The 16,280-nt window shown below is 45.8% G+C and overlaps 1 protein-coding gene and 1 long non-coding RNA gene across 5 annotated transcripts in view; one reads left to right on the top strand and one right to left on the bottom strand.

Moving 5' to 3' along the window:
- Positions 1-5,562, bottom strand: part of MORC2 (MORC family CW-type zinc finger 2) — a 92,215-nt gene extending 86,653 nt beyond the window's left edge. Inside the window, exon 1 of one of the 3 annotated variants that reach the window (XM_039505390.1) lies at positions 5,362-5,562. In XM_039505390.1, the coding sequence (XP_039361324.1) occupies positions 5,362-5,429 (68 nt within the window). In that variant the 5' untranslated portion in view covers positions 5,430-5,562. The remainder of the gene's footprint in view (positions 1-5,361) is intronic. The other 2 variants (XM_039505388.1, XM_039505387.1) reach the window with 2 other exon arrangements.
- Positions 1-16,280, top strand: part of LOC120386253 — a 51,505-nt gene that overhangs the window by 19,739 nt on the left and 15,486 nt on the right. The window contains exons 3-4 of one of the 2 annotated variants that reach the window (XR_005589608.1): positions 1,409-1,584; positions 4,821-4,953. The exons of the other annotated variant lie outside the window; for it this stretch is intronic. This is a non-coding gene — a long non-coding RNA (uncharacterized LOC120386253). Of the gene's footprint in view, positions 1-1,408; positions 1,585-4,820; positions 4,954-16,280 lie in introns of those variants that run through there. 2 annotated transcript variants of the gene reach the window in all.

Below are 16,280 nucleotides of genomic sequence, written 5' to 3'. Positions count from 1 at the left end.
GCACAGAACACACAAATACCAGTAGCATTGAAACGCTAAACCCACAGGAAGGGCAGAAATTCCCTCATGCACAGATTTCCAATACTCATATCAGTTTAAGGACAATTACAAAAACCCACAAATATAGTCCACTGAAAATATATCTGGAGAATATTCCATATAGTGGATAGCCAGAAGCAGATGGATGAGTCAGAATTAATATACATTTATACTTCTGCACCTTTGACACTACATCCCAAAACACTTCAAGACTACAACTCAGTGAATCAAATATTTAAGAATATGCTTTGCTGTGTAATTAAAAAGATGTAAATATGGATTTAGAAAAAAAAAGATCACAGGAAAGGGCTGAAAAAACAGATCTATCACACCATAATCTAAGGAGCGCCAGAATGATTAATCCTTTTCTAAATAACTATGTTTTTCCCACTGCACTCATCACAGTGGTATCTGAATGCCTACCAACAATGTAATCCTCTCATACCAATTGAGGCAAAGAGATGAAACCTTGCTAAAACTGAGTGAAATGAAATCCAAAAATATTTATCACTAGCTAGGGCTATAAACATGTAGGTTTCTTTGGCGTATGTATAAAAAAAAAATATATGTATACTATTACTCTCAGAACTGGCATCTTCTCAAAATGACCTTAACGATCCCCAGAGTCTAACATTAACTTTAAAACCAAGCCAAGAGGCTGATCTGCATTGTTATTAATGAATCTCTTAATTCATAGCAACAACATGCCTACTTCCTCCATGTCGAAACGACCCGACAAATAAGTACTTAACTTCCATCTATCCTTGCATGTAATGGCAGTGTAATGGTTCTCTCCCGAGATGCCCTCTTGTTGTACAGAAAAAAGCCCATGAACTGTTTCAGTTGCAAAGAACATGTCAAAACACATGAATCAAACCTAACTGATGCAGTAATATCTGCCCAAGTTTGCAAAGAGTCTGAAACAATAGCTCTGAGAGGTGTGAACTATCCCTTTCACCTCAGTGTATATTTGCTCAGATGTCTCTACTTTAAGTGTCTTCATTGTTAAGCTATTTCACTGCTCAATCAAATCATGTAAGAAGAGGCAATATATTGTGAAGATCTATAAAATCTACTCTGAGGAACAGTTCATTTTGAGAGCACGAATGGGTGGGCTTGGGAAAAAATGAGCACCACCAAGAGGGAGCCAAGCCCTAAGGAACCCAGCAATGCCATGGGTGTGATGCATTCAGACTACGCTGAAAGGAAGCCAAATTCAAGGAACCCGGAAAGCATGTGTGATCATATTCTGAACATCTGCACAGTCTATTGAAAGCAACATCTGAAGTGAATAGGACTTATTTTGAGAGTGGAGCTTGGAAGAGTACCCTATCTTCCCTAACTACCAATCTGATTCCTGATCCTACAGGTACACAGAAGCGATGGGCACGTAATTAATACCACAGACTGATAAGTCAACTTCTCTGTAGCAAAGGTGGTCCCAGCAATGCACCAAATTCTACTTTCGGAGTTTGGCATCCTGTTGGCAAACAGAGCTGTCTTCTCTTGTTATTACCGTAACTAAACCTTCAGACATTGGCTATTGTATCCTTCACTTATAGGCAGAAAATATTTTTAATAGGTAAAGAAACTGCATTTTTTTTTTTAATTTCTCAAATTTAGTGAGCAGCTGTTGGAGGGGAAAAAAATAAAACTTGCTCCACTTAAATATACATCTGCCATTCTAACTGTGTCTAACAGGTCAGTTCTAGTTAAAGGGCCAGCTTTCGTTTTAACTTGGCCACAAATATTAACTCTTGACGGCAGGCTGTCATTAGAAGATTTATTTCCGAAGATAAATTTAGTGGTACAAATTTTAACAAGTTGTTTCAACCAACTATGCATTACAAACACATTCAAGCATACAGAGACAAGTTAACCAGGTCCATGTGCAAGTTTTCAAGCATTTTAAAATATAATTTTGTACCAGGTTACTCAATAGCTTTTAATAGTTAATAGATTTTAACTTTTTTTAAAAAAGGAAAAAATACCATCTTATTAAAGTTTTAAAGCACCTATTGTATTAGGGATCCATAATTAAGTGTCAACTATAATAACCATACTTTACCCTTACATTGATGGTTTCATGAAAGGATCGCAAAGGTCTTTTACAAGCCTTAATACAACTCTTAGGTTTGTCTACACTGGAAAAACGAGTTATGTTTTTAAACTTAAATGCTTTAATTTGCAAGCTGTCAAACACACCAGGTGATGTTTAAAAACATGTTAGTCCATTAGCCATGACCCCTAAGGTTGATCTTTAGGGTCCTGGCTAATGGTGACCAGCTAACCCTTTTAAAAAACATGAATGTACCTGAAATGATAAGTAGTGTTTAGCAACATGCTAATTAAAACATACTAGTTCATGCCGGTTGAGGGTTTTTTTTTTAAAACCACGACTCATTTTCCCAGTAGACAAAACTTAAAAAGTAAACAGCTATAATCAGGAACTATGTATTTTTCAGTTCCGCAGCCAGAGATTGTGCTTCAAAATCTAAGCTGTCATTTTAAAAGTTTCTAGCTCTTGTGACTGTGAAAACCACCATGAAAACATGAAAGTGTCTTCCTCAGTCTGCAACTGCCTGAGACCATGATTCTGAAAGACGAATGCTTCATTCATCTCAAAGAATTAATTCCGAACTGATTAAAATTTAAAATGTCACTATTTAAATGATTTTACTATTGATCATTTTAGGAGAAACATCCACCTAAGGTACTTATCCAACAATATCAACATGCTTCTCATCCCTTGTTGGATGTCAAAAGCCCTAATTGTGCCTCACCTATTTTCCAAAACCTCCATCTTCCCCTCCTAACAATTTCCATGATGCAATTATGCACTGCAAAAATCCATGGTATATTAAGAACTGAAACTGTGATGACAGCATAAAATTATTTTTATATTAAAATAATTAACATGTATCACTGTAATGACTGTACTAGTCAATCTCATATTTATTAGAAGTCTCCATTTTGTAGCTGAAATGCAGATGCTGCAGACTTTCCAATCTGCCATACTCGAGCACTGCAAAATCTTGGGGCCTCACAGCACAATTTAGATCCAGTTTGCCATGGAGTTGGATATTTTAATCATTTCATGATTGGTAAGACTTGAGCCATAGAGGTGGAGGGACTTGACGTCATGGTCACTTAGTCAGTCAATGACAGCACCAGGAACTGAACTCAGAAGTCTCAAGTCCCAGTCCTCATACACCAACCAGAAGACCTAGCACAACATTTAAAGTAACTAAACCAGTTATAGGGCAAAGCAATGAATGGAATTGCAGCACCATTGTCCCTCAGATGATATAGTGTCACTATCTTCTCCTGTGCCCAAGAGCTATAACTGCTATTTTTTTCATCCATGGGTTGAAAATAATTCCCATTTGCCAAGAGCAATCATTATAAATACTCAAAACTTTGCCAAGCAGTCCACCTCTCTTCCAGTACTATTAATAAAAAAGTCACAATTTAGAACTAAACAATGAAAAACTCAGTCAAGGTTATGCGCTCTGGGCTCTATCCGTAGAAGTCTAAAGGAGACAGATTATGCTACCATTGAGGCTCCCTCACTCCCATTTTGCCTCAGTATTTGAAAAAGGTACCAGAGGGGAGACACCATCAAAACCATTGCACTATATTTCTCCTAGTAACACAAGCAGACATGGCCAATTCTTCTATTTGTTCCCCCTTCTACAAAGGGGTCAAAGACAAAGAGGTATGGTTCCTCCAAAGGCCAACTGACAGAATGCAGAGAATCCATCACTAGTTTGCACTGTTATCCTCAAAAACTTATTACTGTAAGGATAACAAAAATCTCATGCTTTATGATGGAATTCCCTTCCCCCTAGACAGCATTACACAGCTGATTACTTGCAATCTGCAGGTTTCCGACAGGTGTCAGTATACCAAATTTGATTTTTCTAAAATACCAATGTCACTTTCACTCCAGGAACAACACTGGGTATGTTCTAGACCAGTGGTTCTCAACTTGCGGTCCAGTCAGCACAAAGCTGCGACCCATGTGACATCCTCAAGGCTATACAGGTAGTACTGGATGCAGCCCACAATGGTAAATAGATGAAAATAGCCAAACTCAAAACAGCTGAATCTTCTTCGGCTCTATCAGAACATTTTCTTTTTCTGGACTTCAAATACACTGTACTAAAACACAACAATCCCCGATAGCCAATTGGGAGCAGAAAGGAAACATATTTAAAAATACAACTGACCAAAACATGCAAGTGTTAGCCAAATAAAACGTTATAAAGGAGAAACAGCCATTACCAAGAAAGAGGCAACAAGAGAATGATTTCTCATATCAAATCACTCTACAGGAAAGCACATTCTATAAACTACAGGAAGTCCACTTTTTTCCATCTCTCTACACGTACTGCATTTTCCAACAGCTATCCTACAATATCAAATATTTAGGTAAAGTGCCTATATTTTTCTAAAACAATACATATATAAGCAAATACACAAAAAGAGTCCCTTTGTTAATTAATGCTCCAGTGAGAGAGCACATATCGTATTTAAAGCAGGGCCCTAGGTGTTAAGGCTCTTGGATTCTATTCCCAGTTTTGCTGCTGATGTATGACCTCATACATGTCATGTCATCTCTCTGTGCCTCTGTATACCCATCTTTGCAATGGGTATAATACCTACCTCTTAGAGGTGTTGTGATACTTAATATTTATAAGTGCTTTGTGATCCTTGAGTGAAAGGCACAATGCATGTGCAAAAATTATTCCATGTCTTCCTTACCCTGTGATCTACAGAACCTTCAGGAAAAAGACTAATATCAGTTTCCTCAGCAGACAAGTTATTTTGGGGAGAAAAATCAAACACAGAGGAATCGGACACAAAGAACATCCTTCTTGCAAATTGCTTTCAACCGTTCTGTTTTCTTTCTTGAAGACACCTCTAAAGGATTCTGCCTTTCTGTTGCTGTTGGATTGTTTGATCAAGAAGAGTAGCTGGAAGCGGCATAAATATTTGATTCCTGAAGATCCACCGTTGAGTTTCATCTGGTTTTGATATAAATGGCTCCAGCTGACTTGAATTATACTGAAGATACAAACCATGCTCATGCCGCTGAAGCCTCTGTTCAACAAACACTGTAGAGTAGCTTAGAGACGGGAAGACTCTGGGGACCCTTTCTGGATTAGCAAGGCAACTTGGTGTCGGTTCTTTGTAAAATGAGCATCCAAAGTTCAAGACTGGCCACGAGTGGCTGTGGCTGGGCCGCCACCAGGCGACAGAGGTGAAAAGAAAGCTCCAGGCCCGGGCTAGTGGCCGGCCGGCCGGCAGGATACTCACGAGTTGGTATGCAGGTACTCGAAGGTCAGCTGGGCACGGTTCAGGCTGCTGTAATTGGTAAAGGCCATGGCTGGCCCCGCTGCCTGGCAGCCCCAACACCCCGCCTCAGGCGGGCTCTTGTGTGACCCCGGCCCCGCTGCCAGGCCCGCCCAGGCAGCGCCGGTCTGCGGGGCTTCCCCGCGGCGCTGACCCACTCCCCGCCCCCCGCTCAGCGCGCCTCGCGGGGAACCTCGAGGGCCCCGCCGCCCGTCACTGCCCGTCCCAGGAGGCGCCACCTGCCCCGGGCAGAGCCGCCATGCGGGAAGGGGCCGCTCACGCCAACGCCACTGCGGGCTCGAGCCCGCGCCTCGCCGCCGACTGGGGCCAACGCCCCGGCAGGCCCCGCCCGCCTCCCGCTGGCCGCCGCGTAGGGGCCCCGCTCCCGCTGGCCGCCGCGGCAGCACGTGCCGGAGTCCCCGTTCCCGCCCCGCGGCCTCCGCCCGCTCCTCGCCGAGCCGGCCAGGCCCCGCCGCCGGTCCCGCTTTGTCTGCGCCGAGCTCGCCCGCGCGCACCGCGCTCGCAGGCTGCACCCGCACCGGCCCCGCCTCCCACTAGGGAGGGGCCTCGCCGCTCGCCAACGATTGGCCGGGCCCGGAAACACGTGACAGGTGAGGCATGGCGCCAGCTGCAACGGCTTCGCCCCCGTCACGTGACGAACCCGCCCTTTAGAGACGGCGCGGCAGCCTGGCGCGCGCACGGGGTTCTGGGGGGCAGCAGCGGCAGCGGAGCCTCTGCGTGGGACGACGGCTGGGCCCCGCCCGCGAGCGCGGATACCCGCTCCCGCACCTTGATTGGCTGGGATCGCGCGCCAGCCACTGCAGGTGCCCCCCCCCGCCCCAATACCTCCCGCCTTGCGCCCCAGCGCGTGCACCTGCTCCCCCCACCCCCTCCCTACGCGGGTCTGGCGGCCCCCGCAGCCCGCCCCCCACCCCACCCCTACGCGGGTCTGGCTGTCCCTGCAGCCTCCCCCACCCCACCCCTACGCGGGTCTGGCTGCCCTTGCGGCCCCCCTCCCTCGCAGTCTCCCCCTCCCCCGCGGGTCTGGCGGCCCCCGCAGCCTCTCCCCACCCATCCCCGCGTGTTTGGCTGCCCGCTGCTGACCCTGCAGCACCCCCCTTTGCATATGCCTGGCTAGGCTGTTTCCCCTACACCCTCCGATGACGAGGCTGGCTGTATACTGGTATCCTGCAAACCCCCCCACGTGTCGCTCCTTGCTGCTGCCCTTGCAACTCTCCCCGCCCCCTCCCGCATACACACACGCTTGGCGATGTGCTGCTGCCCCTCCACACACACCCCGATGTGCCTGGCTGTGTGCTGCTGCTTGTGCAAATGCCTCCCCCACCTGCTGCTATGCTGCCACCCTGACTACAGTAATTTCTGCAGGCTACAATGTGCAAACTTGATCCTAAAAACAGTGTCTCTTCTCTGTATGGCTCTTACCCACTGTTGAAGTCCAGGACAAAGCTATCATGGATTTAATGGCGGTACGTTTGTGCCTTAATTAACCTACCGCCTTAAAAACACATTTTAACATCGCCATTCAAATAGGAGAGAGATGCCAAAGGACAGACAAGAGCTTGGTCCAGACTAGTCAAGGAACCAAGTTTTCAGGGCTTTATTTGTCATCTTTGATGGAAGAGATCAACTTTTGCTACAAAACATTTTCCCTTGCATCACCCCCTACCTCATTGTTCCTGTCTTTCAATCTGCAACAAAAAATGAAGAGTTTGGATAATTTAGGAAGTGAAAGATCCCTTTTATTAAAAAAAGCTACTGAGAAAGAGATGGTAAGGACATAATTGAAGAAATTAAGCATACATGGACCAGCCCAATGACAGGAATCTGAAGATATTAACACTACTGCCCACTAATAATTTTTTGAAAAGTGGTAGGAAACTAGAAAGAGACAAGAAGATAAAAGAAAGTCAAACTTACTGACCTTTGGCAGGGTGATTCTGGCCATTATCTTCCTGTAACTGCTTCTAGTAAAATCATAAAAACAATCACTAAACCTTCAGAGAATAAAGGAACTCTGGCCAGCACAGATGTATAAAGAACTAATTTGCCGGACAAAGGTGACTCCTTATTGGTACCTGCACTATAGTTAGGTTTGGAAGGGTTAGATTTTTTGGTCTCTAAATGTCAAATTCACTGTATGTACCAAACTGATGAAAAAATATTTCCACCAATAAATCATATTTTAAGCAAAGTAAGAAAAACACTGCATGAGAACTTGTTAGTATTTGATGTAAAGATGTTTACTTTGTATATTTTGATGTGATGTTGAATTGACAATTTGTGTTTTAATGGTTATAAAGCTTTACCTTTTTGAATCTCCGTGTCTGCTGCTGTTAAATAATTATGACCGCCCATCATTTCTCACAACTAAAGATTTAAAAATGCTTAAAGCCCATAATTTTATGCAACTGAAAATGTAAAGTGATAAAAATTGGGGGGAAAAGCTTTAAAATAAACATCTTATCCATCAAAATTGTAAAATATATATATACTGAATTCTGCTAACTATAGTTAGGATTGTTAAAACTGAACTTTGTGACAATCTCATAAATATCTCACCAAAAGGGCAAAAAGCAAATTATACCATATGCTGAGCACTATTTGAATTTTTCATGGTGGTTTGATAAATAAACCGATTCCAAGAAAAATAATAAGTTTTTAAAAGAAGAGGCTACTAACCTGGTGCAGTAACTGGAGTTTTGAGTTGTGTGGCTCTCTGAGTGCCCCACTTAAAGTGTGCATGCACCCCATGTACTTTTGTTCGGCGATTTTCCGTAGCAATGCCTTTTCAGCCCACGTCTGTACTCCAGATATCCTCGTGCCCAGTACAGGTGCACAGGCATGGGATGAAACTCCAAAGCTGAGGGGAATGAGGGCTGGTAGTGGAGCACCCATAGAGACACATGTTTCAAAGAACGCCAGTTACTGCACAAGATGATTAATTTGTCCTTCAAGTAGTGTTCCTGTGGGTGCTCCAATCTGGAGGACTCCTGAGCAGTATCCCCAGGAGGAGGAGGGAGCTTCAGAGTTAGATCTAACACAGGAGAGAACTGAATTGCCAGACACAGAATCTGATCTAGAAGTATGAATCAAGATATCAAGTTTAGAGAAAGTATGTATTGAGGTCCAGATTGCAGCTCTGCAAATTTCAACAACATCTTTCAATAGTGTCGTTGAAGTAGACAGTGACCTTGCAGAATGGGCTAGTGCTCTAGAAGGAGGTTGAACATTGTCAGCCTCATAATAAGAGGTTATACGACTAGAGATCGACCTTGAGAGTCTTTGGGTGGAAATTGTAGCTCCTTTGGATCTGTCTACAAAGGAAACAATCTGGGAAACTTTCTAAAGCATTTGGTTGTAGCAACACAAAAGTCTAATGTCCTTCTGACATCGAGGGTATTACAAGCAGCTTCCTCCCAGGTCTGGGTGTGGCTTGGGGGTGGAAATGGAAGATCAATAACCTGGTTAATATGAAATTCAGGAGATACTTCAGGTAGACATTTAGGATGTGACCGCAATGAAATTTCTTCCATGAAGAATACTGTTGTGGCTATGTCTACACTACGAAATTAAATCGATTTTTATCGAAGTTGATTTTTAGAAATCGAATTTATACAGTCAATTGTGTATGTCCCCACTAAGTGCATTAAGTCGGCAGAGTGCATCCTCACTACCATGGCTAGCATCGATTTATGGAGCGGTGCACAGTGGGTAGCTATCCCACAGTTCCCACAGTCGCTGCCACCCATTGGAATTCCCAAGCTCCCAATGCCTGATGGGGCAAAAACATTGTTGTGGGTGATTTTGGGTACATGTCATCAGTTGCCCCCTCTCTGTGAAAGCAACATCTGTCAATCATTTCATGCCTTTTTCCTGGGTTACCCCTGCAGATGCCATACCATGGCAAGCATGGAGCCCACTCAGCTCACCGTCACGAACTTTAAAAGCTCGCTGGCGCTGTTTGCTGACTAGGTCAGACCTCAGCGCAACTAGCATTCCCATTGTTATTTCTGCTTGCTGTGTGCTCCATAATATCTGTGAGAGTAAGGGGGAGATGTTTATGGCGGGGTGGGAGGTTGAGGCAAATCGCCTGGCGTCCAATTTTGAGCAACCAGACACCAGGGCGATTGAAAGAGCACAGCAAGGCGCGCTGCATATCAGAGAGGCTTTGAAAACCAGTTTCATGACTGGCCTGGCTACCGTGTGACAGTTGTGTGTGTTTCTCCTTGATGCAAACCTGCCCCCTTTGTTGATTTTAATTCCCTGTAAGCCAACCAGCCTCCCCTCTTCGAAATAAAGTAACTATTGTTTTGAAACGATGCATTCTTTCTTTACTAATTAAAAAAAAAATAGAGATAACAGACAAGGTAGCCCAGGTGAGGTGGGGGAGGAGGGAAGGACGTTGCCACATTGCTTATTGTAGCCACACTAAAAATCAAACGGTTTGAACGACAGCCTTCTGTTGCTTGGGCCATCCTCTGGAGTGGAGTGGCTGAGTGCCCGGAGCCTCCCCCCCGCGTTCTTGGGCATCTGGGTGAGGAGGCTGTGGAACGTGGGGAGGAGGGTAGGCGGTTATACAGTGGATGCAGCAGGGATCTGTGCTCTTGCTGGCTTTCCTCAGCATCGCATCCTGCCTCCGCTCTTCGCGCTCACTTAATTCTTTCCTGGCCTCTGCCACTGAATGCTTCCATGCATTAAGCTGTGCCCTATCAGTGTGGGAGGACTGCATGAGCTCAGAGAACATCCTCACGAGTGCGTTTTTTCTGCCTTCTAATCTGCGATAACCTCAGGGACTGAGATGATAGTAGGAGCGTAGAAACATTCTATGCTCTATGATTCTGGGGGGGCTGCATGGTCACCTGTGCTGCTGAGTTCGCAATGCTGATCAAACAGGAAATTAAATTCAAAAGTTCCTAGAGCTTTTTCTGTGTACCTGGCTAGTGCATCGGAATTCGAAGTGCTGTCCAGAGTGGTCACATTGGAGCACTCTGGGATAGCTCCCAGAGGCCAGTACTGTCGATTTGCGTCCGCACTACCCCAAATTTGACCCAGCAAGGTCAATTTTAGTGCTAATCCCTTTGTCGGGGGAGGAGTACAGAAATCAATTTTAAGAGCCCTTTAAGTCAACGGAACAGGGTTGGTTGTGTGGACACATTCATTTTAAAATCGACCTAATGCGGCTAAATTCGAACTAACCCCGTATTGTAGACCAGGCCTCTCAAGGGAGGATATGCCATTAAAGCCCACATTTCTCTGACTCTCCGGACAGAAATCATGGACATCCAGAAAGTTGTCATAGATAGGTGAAGCAGGGAATATATAGCCAATAGCTCAAAAGGAGGCAATTGAGAACCAAGTTTAAGTTCAATACAGATGCTCCCCTGTTTACACAAGACCCAACTTACCCAAATTCGACCTTACACAAAAAGTTCCATAAGGCATAAATAAAATGTTTGAGTTGTGGAAAATATTGTGTAACGTACGGAAACACAAAGTACTGTACCGTAGTGCGGTGTGCAGAGAAATACAATTGTAGCATCTCCTACAAGGGAAGGGTTTGCGTTCTCACAGCCTCTGTCTCATGTTATTTCAGTGATACTGTATTTCTGTTATTTCACCCTATTATTTCATTCAAATCATGCCTGGAAAGCGACCAAGTAATAGCAAGAGTTCAGGACCAGTTCGTAAGCGAAAGAAGATTGATTTAGAGCAGAAAATGTTGTAATTGTTTGTTTTTTTTATGCTTGCACAATATACGATTCCAACTTATGTAAAATTCGGGTTATGTAAGGCTTTCCAGAGTGGAACAATTGCATAAGTTGGGGAGCGTCTGTTCTGAGAGAGGGTTAATTTGAGGAAAGAAAGTTGTCATTCCCTTGACTAATCTTACTGTCGTGGAGTGGGCAAACACTGAGAATCTTTCTACTGGTGAATGAAAAGCGTTGATAGCGGCCAGATGAACCTCGAAGGCACTCATGGAAAGACCTGACTTTTTCAATTCCAACATGTAATCAAGAGCAGCAGAGAGAGAAATGAACAGGCAAAAACTGTTGCCGGACACACCAGTGGTGGAATTGCTTCCATTTTTTAGGGTATTTTTATAGATATATTCCTGATGTTTAACTGTACCTGTTACACTTCTACTGAATACGAAATCTGTATCCCTGAGAATCGTTGAGGAGCCAACCTCTGAGCTGAAGAATTCTCAGGTTGGGGTGAAGAGTCTGACCAGAGTCCTAAGGCAGGAGATAGGGAATGGGTGGAAGTCTCAATAGTCGACAAGAAGTAGATGAATCAGGTAAGGATATCATACATGTCTTGACGAAGTTGGTACAACTAGAATGACCCTGGCTTTATCTTGTTTGATCTTGTTCAACACTGTGACCAATGATGTCAGTGGATATGCATAAAGAAGACTGTCCACGAAATGAGGAAGGCATTCTCTATGGACTGACGATCCAGCCCTTCTCTCAAGTAGAATTTCCTGCATTTCCTACTTGAACCTTGGAAATGAAGTTTGTTAGGATCATAAACCTGTCCACAGGTAGGTAAGCCTTGGTTCCAGAGAAGCCCCTATGAAATCTATCCATTATACTAATGTCAAAGTGGACTTTTCAATATTGAGTTGAAGACTTAACCTGTAGAACAGGGACATGGATGTCTGTACTGTGGAAGGAACTTCATCTTACGACCGGCTGTTGAGCAGCCAGTTGTCGAGGTAAGAGAAGATGATTATAGCTTGTGTAAGTGAGGAGCTACCATTGCCATGACCTTTGAGAACACCCTTAGGGGGCAGAGGAGATGCCAAAAGGCATCGATACTGAAAGTGATCTTGGTTGACAGTAAAATGAAGAAACCTCTTGTCAGACCAATAAATTGCAACATGAAAATACACATCCCAAAGGGCGAGGGTCATGAACCAATTTCCAGAATATACTGTAGGAATTACAGCTGCAAGAGTTACCATCCTAAATTTCTGTGATCTTACAAAGGTGTTTAGGCATCTGAGCTCTAATAGCGGTCTCTATCCACTGTTCTTTTGGAAGACCAGAAAATACTGGGAATAGAATCACTTCCCCTGGTGCTGTACTGGAACTGGGTCTATGGCCTTGAAGCGAGGTGAGACTCACCGGTGCGGCACCTCCTGCTGGTCGTCTTAGGAATTAGCTCTTCAGCCTCAGAGCGCCTCCTGGTGGCTGGTGTCTCGCCTGCCGCTGGCCCCGTGTTCCACTCAGACCCCGGTGCCCTTTACCTTGGGGTTCTGCCCCAGCAGTACCCCCTTGCTCTGGGTCTCCCCTCCCAGGGGAACTCCCCAATGCAGCCCGCAGAGGCTCACTGTGCAGCCCGCGGGGGGATTCTAAACCCCACACACACGGGAAACACCGCGCTCTGCGGGCAGCCCAGAGCCCTTTAAATCCCAGCCGCGGCCGGGATTCAAAGGGCTCAGGGCTCCCCGTGGCTGTGGGCAGCCCTTTGAATCCCGGCTGCGGCTGGGATTTAAAAGGCTCAGGGCTCTCTGCGGCTGCGGGCAGCCCAGAGCCCTTGGCTCTGGCAGCTGGGCTGGGGCCGGGATTTAAAGGCCTCGGGCTCCCTTCAGTGGCAGGAGCTCTGGGCCCTTTAAATCCCTGCCCCAGCCCCGCAAAGCTCTGGGTTCCCTCCGGCCACTGGAGCCCCGGGCCCTTTAATTTGTCCCTGAGCCCCGGGGGGCTCCCAGCCACCTCTGCAGCTGGGAGCCCCTGGTTGATTTAAAGGCTCTGGGTCTCCTAGCCTCAGCTGGTGCCCCAGGGCTTTTCAATCTTGAGAGGCCACGCCTCTTCCGGGTGAGGCCATGCCCCCTCAGGAATCCGGCAGTACCAGTAAGTCCTGTAAGTTACTTTCACCCCTGCCCCCACCCCAAGTGGGACATGGGCACGGAGCCCTCGATCACTGCCACCCCCCCTCCAGCAGGACATAGGCATGGAGCCCTCACGTGCCGCCGCCTCCTCCCACCGGAACACGGGCACGGAGCCCTCACACGCCACTGCCCTCCCCAGCAGGTCACGTGCACAGCGCCCTCGTGAGCTGCTGCCCCCCCCCCCAGCAGGACATGGGCACAGAGCCCTCGTGTGCCACCGCCCCCCCCGCCCCAAGAGGGACACAGGCACGGAGCCCTCACGCGCCACCGCCCCCCCCAGCGGGACACAGGGCTCAGACACCGCCCCGTCCTGAGCGCTTTTTGCCCCCCCCCAAATCTTGGAGCCAGAGGGACCTGCTGGCTCTTAGGCCCTCTGCGTGCTGCCGGTGCTTCAAGCCCCGCTCTGCAGGTCCCATTGGCGCTTTTCCTGGCCAATGGATTGGGAGCCATGGAGATCGCGCTTGTGGTGGGCGCAGCACGTGGAGAGTCTGGAGACTCCCCTTGCCGCTCTCACCCTAGGAGCCAGAGACCTCCCAGTTGGGCTGGTGAGTGCGGCCAGGGAAGGGGGCAGGGTGTGGTGGAGTGAGTGTCTGGGAGGTGTGCTGGGGGTGCTGGGCAGTGGGGGTGTGGAGGGCGCTGGGCAGTGGGGGAAGTTTGTGTGTTTTGGGGTGCTAGGCATTGGGGGCCTGTTGGGGGTGCTGGGCAGTAGGGGTGTGTGTGTCAGGGCCCTGGGCAGTGGTGGTCTGTGTGGGGCATTGTTTAGTTGTGGTGGTGGGGCTGTGGGGAAGGGCACTGGGAGGGAGGGAGGAGAAATCTGTGTGTATTGGGAAATTAGCGAGTGGGGGGTTCAGTGTGAGGTGCTGACATGTATTAAGAGTTACCAGCTGGATTGAGAACTGATAGATCTGGACAGAGTTTATGTTGAATGGGCAAATGAAAAAATTCGCAGGGAAAAACAGTAAGGTTAGTTTAGCAGTCTTTGACATTTTGACCAATAAGGAAATTAAAATGCATTTGTAATTACATATCTTATTCTTGGCTGATAATCATTTATTAATATTTTTTAGGAAAATTTTCAATTTAAAACACAAATGTTTGTTTTTCTTATGATATCTCCATCTGAAAACCCATATAAATTGACACAAATTGCAAATTAAAACTTTTTAAATGTATAAGCATTTTACTCGCTTGGGCACATTTATCTCATGGCACACAAATTTGAACTCTGCTTTAAAAATGTGCACAGAAGAAATTTTTCTTTTACCTTAATTATACTATCTTAGGGGCTCCAGGGGTTTTGCTGCCCCAAGCAGCCAAAAAAAAAAAAAAAAGCTGTGATTGCAATTGCGATCTGCGGCAATTGAGCGGGAGGTCCTTCGCTCCGAGCAGGAGTGAGGGACCCTCCGCTGAATTGCCACCAAATACCTGAAAGTGCCGCCCCGCTCCAGAGTTGCCGCCCCAAGCACCTGCTTGATAAGCTGTTGCCTGGAGCCGGCCCTGCTTAGGGGCCCGCTATAACATATTACCAAGGTTCAATACAAAGTCATATAAAAGTTATGCAAAAATGCATAATGCAGAGATTTATCTCCAACTACATTGATTGACTGCTGTGTGCAGTAATATAGTAACCCTGGGGGGTTGAAGAGGGGTGTGATGGTGGGGCCGAGCGGGGAGGGGGCGGGTCCTGTTTCACTGCTGTGATCTGGTCACCCTTCCCTCTCTACAGGCTTCCACACACCGTCAGTGCCTTGCTAGTGTGCCATGCGCCGTGAGAGATCTCTTCTCTTTGTGTGTGACTGTGAGTGTTTCCCTTCTGTGTGAATTTATTCAACAAAATCTTGAGCTTCATAATGGATACCATGAGTGAAAAGAAAAAGAGAAAAATAGAATCAGAGCACAGAGTTTTCAACACTGAATGGACGAATAAATACTTATGTACTGTTTCCAAAGACAAAATACTGTGCCTCGTGTGCCGTGAAATGTTAGCCATTCCGAAAGAATACAACCTTCAGCGGCACTTTGAAACTAAACATCCCAATCTCGCCAAATTGAACCCAAATGAAAAAATAATTAAAGCAGCCAGTTTAGCGAAAAACCTTAGTGGAGAACAGCACATTTTCAAGAAAGTGAGCACTGAGAACGATACGGTTACTAAAGTAAGCTTTCAAATTTCTAAGGAAATTGCTGCTGCTGGGAAATGCTTCACAGAACGCGAGTTTTTAAAAAAGTGTATGTTGATTGCTGTATCTGAGTTATGTCCAGAAAAGAGGAAAATATTTGAGAACGTCAGTCTATCACGCATGACTGTACAGAGAAGACTAGCTGATATTTCTACCAATCTAAGTGATCAGTTAAAGCAGAGAGTCAGTGAATTCTGCTTTTACTCCCTCGCTATGGATGAAAGCACTGATTTAAAAGACACCGCCCAACTTCTTATTTTTATTAGAGGTATTGATAAAAACTTTGAAATTACTGAAGAACTTGTTGGCATGTGCTCCATGACGGGTCGCACAACCGGAAAAGAAATCTCCAGTGAAGTGATAAAGTGCATGAACGATAAATTGGGATTAGAGTTCACAAACTTGGTAGCCATTTGTACTGATGGTGCTCCAGCTATGTGCGGGAAAAAAATGTTGGAGCAGTTACTCTTCTTGAAGAATTTATCGGGAGACAAATAACCAAACATCATTGCATTATACATCAGCTAGTTGTGTGTAGCAAAGTCTTAAAATTTGAGCATGTAATGTCAGTGGTAGTTTCCATTGTAAACTACATCCGTTCTAGAGGACTAAAACATAGGACATTTTGAGCCTTTCTTGAAGGGGTAGACGCCAAGTGCAGCTACTTAATCTACCATATGGAAGTGAGGTGGTTGAGTCAGGGAAGAGTGCTCCAGTGTTTCATTGCTTTGAAAGAGGAGGTAGCAAAATTCCTAGAAGATGGGCCAATAAAATTCCCAGAGCTTGAA

Source organism: Mauremys reevesii, linkage group 18 (assembly GCF_016161935.1).
Source record: "Mauremys reevesii isolate NIE-2019 linkage group 18, ASM1616193v1, whole genome shotgun sequence".
In the NCBI taxonomy this organism is placed as follows: domain Eukaryota; kingdom Metazoa; phylum Chordata; order Testudines; family Geoemydidae; genus Mauremys; species Mauremys reevesii.
This window is presented reverse-complemented; position numbering and strand designations above follow the sequence as displayed.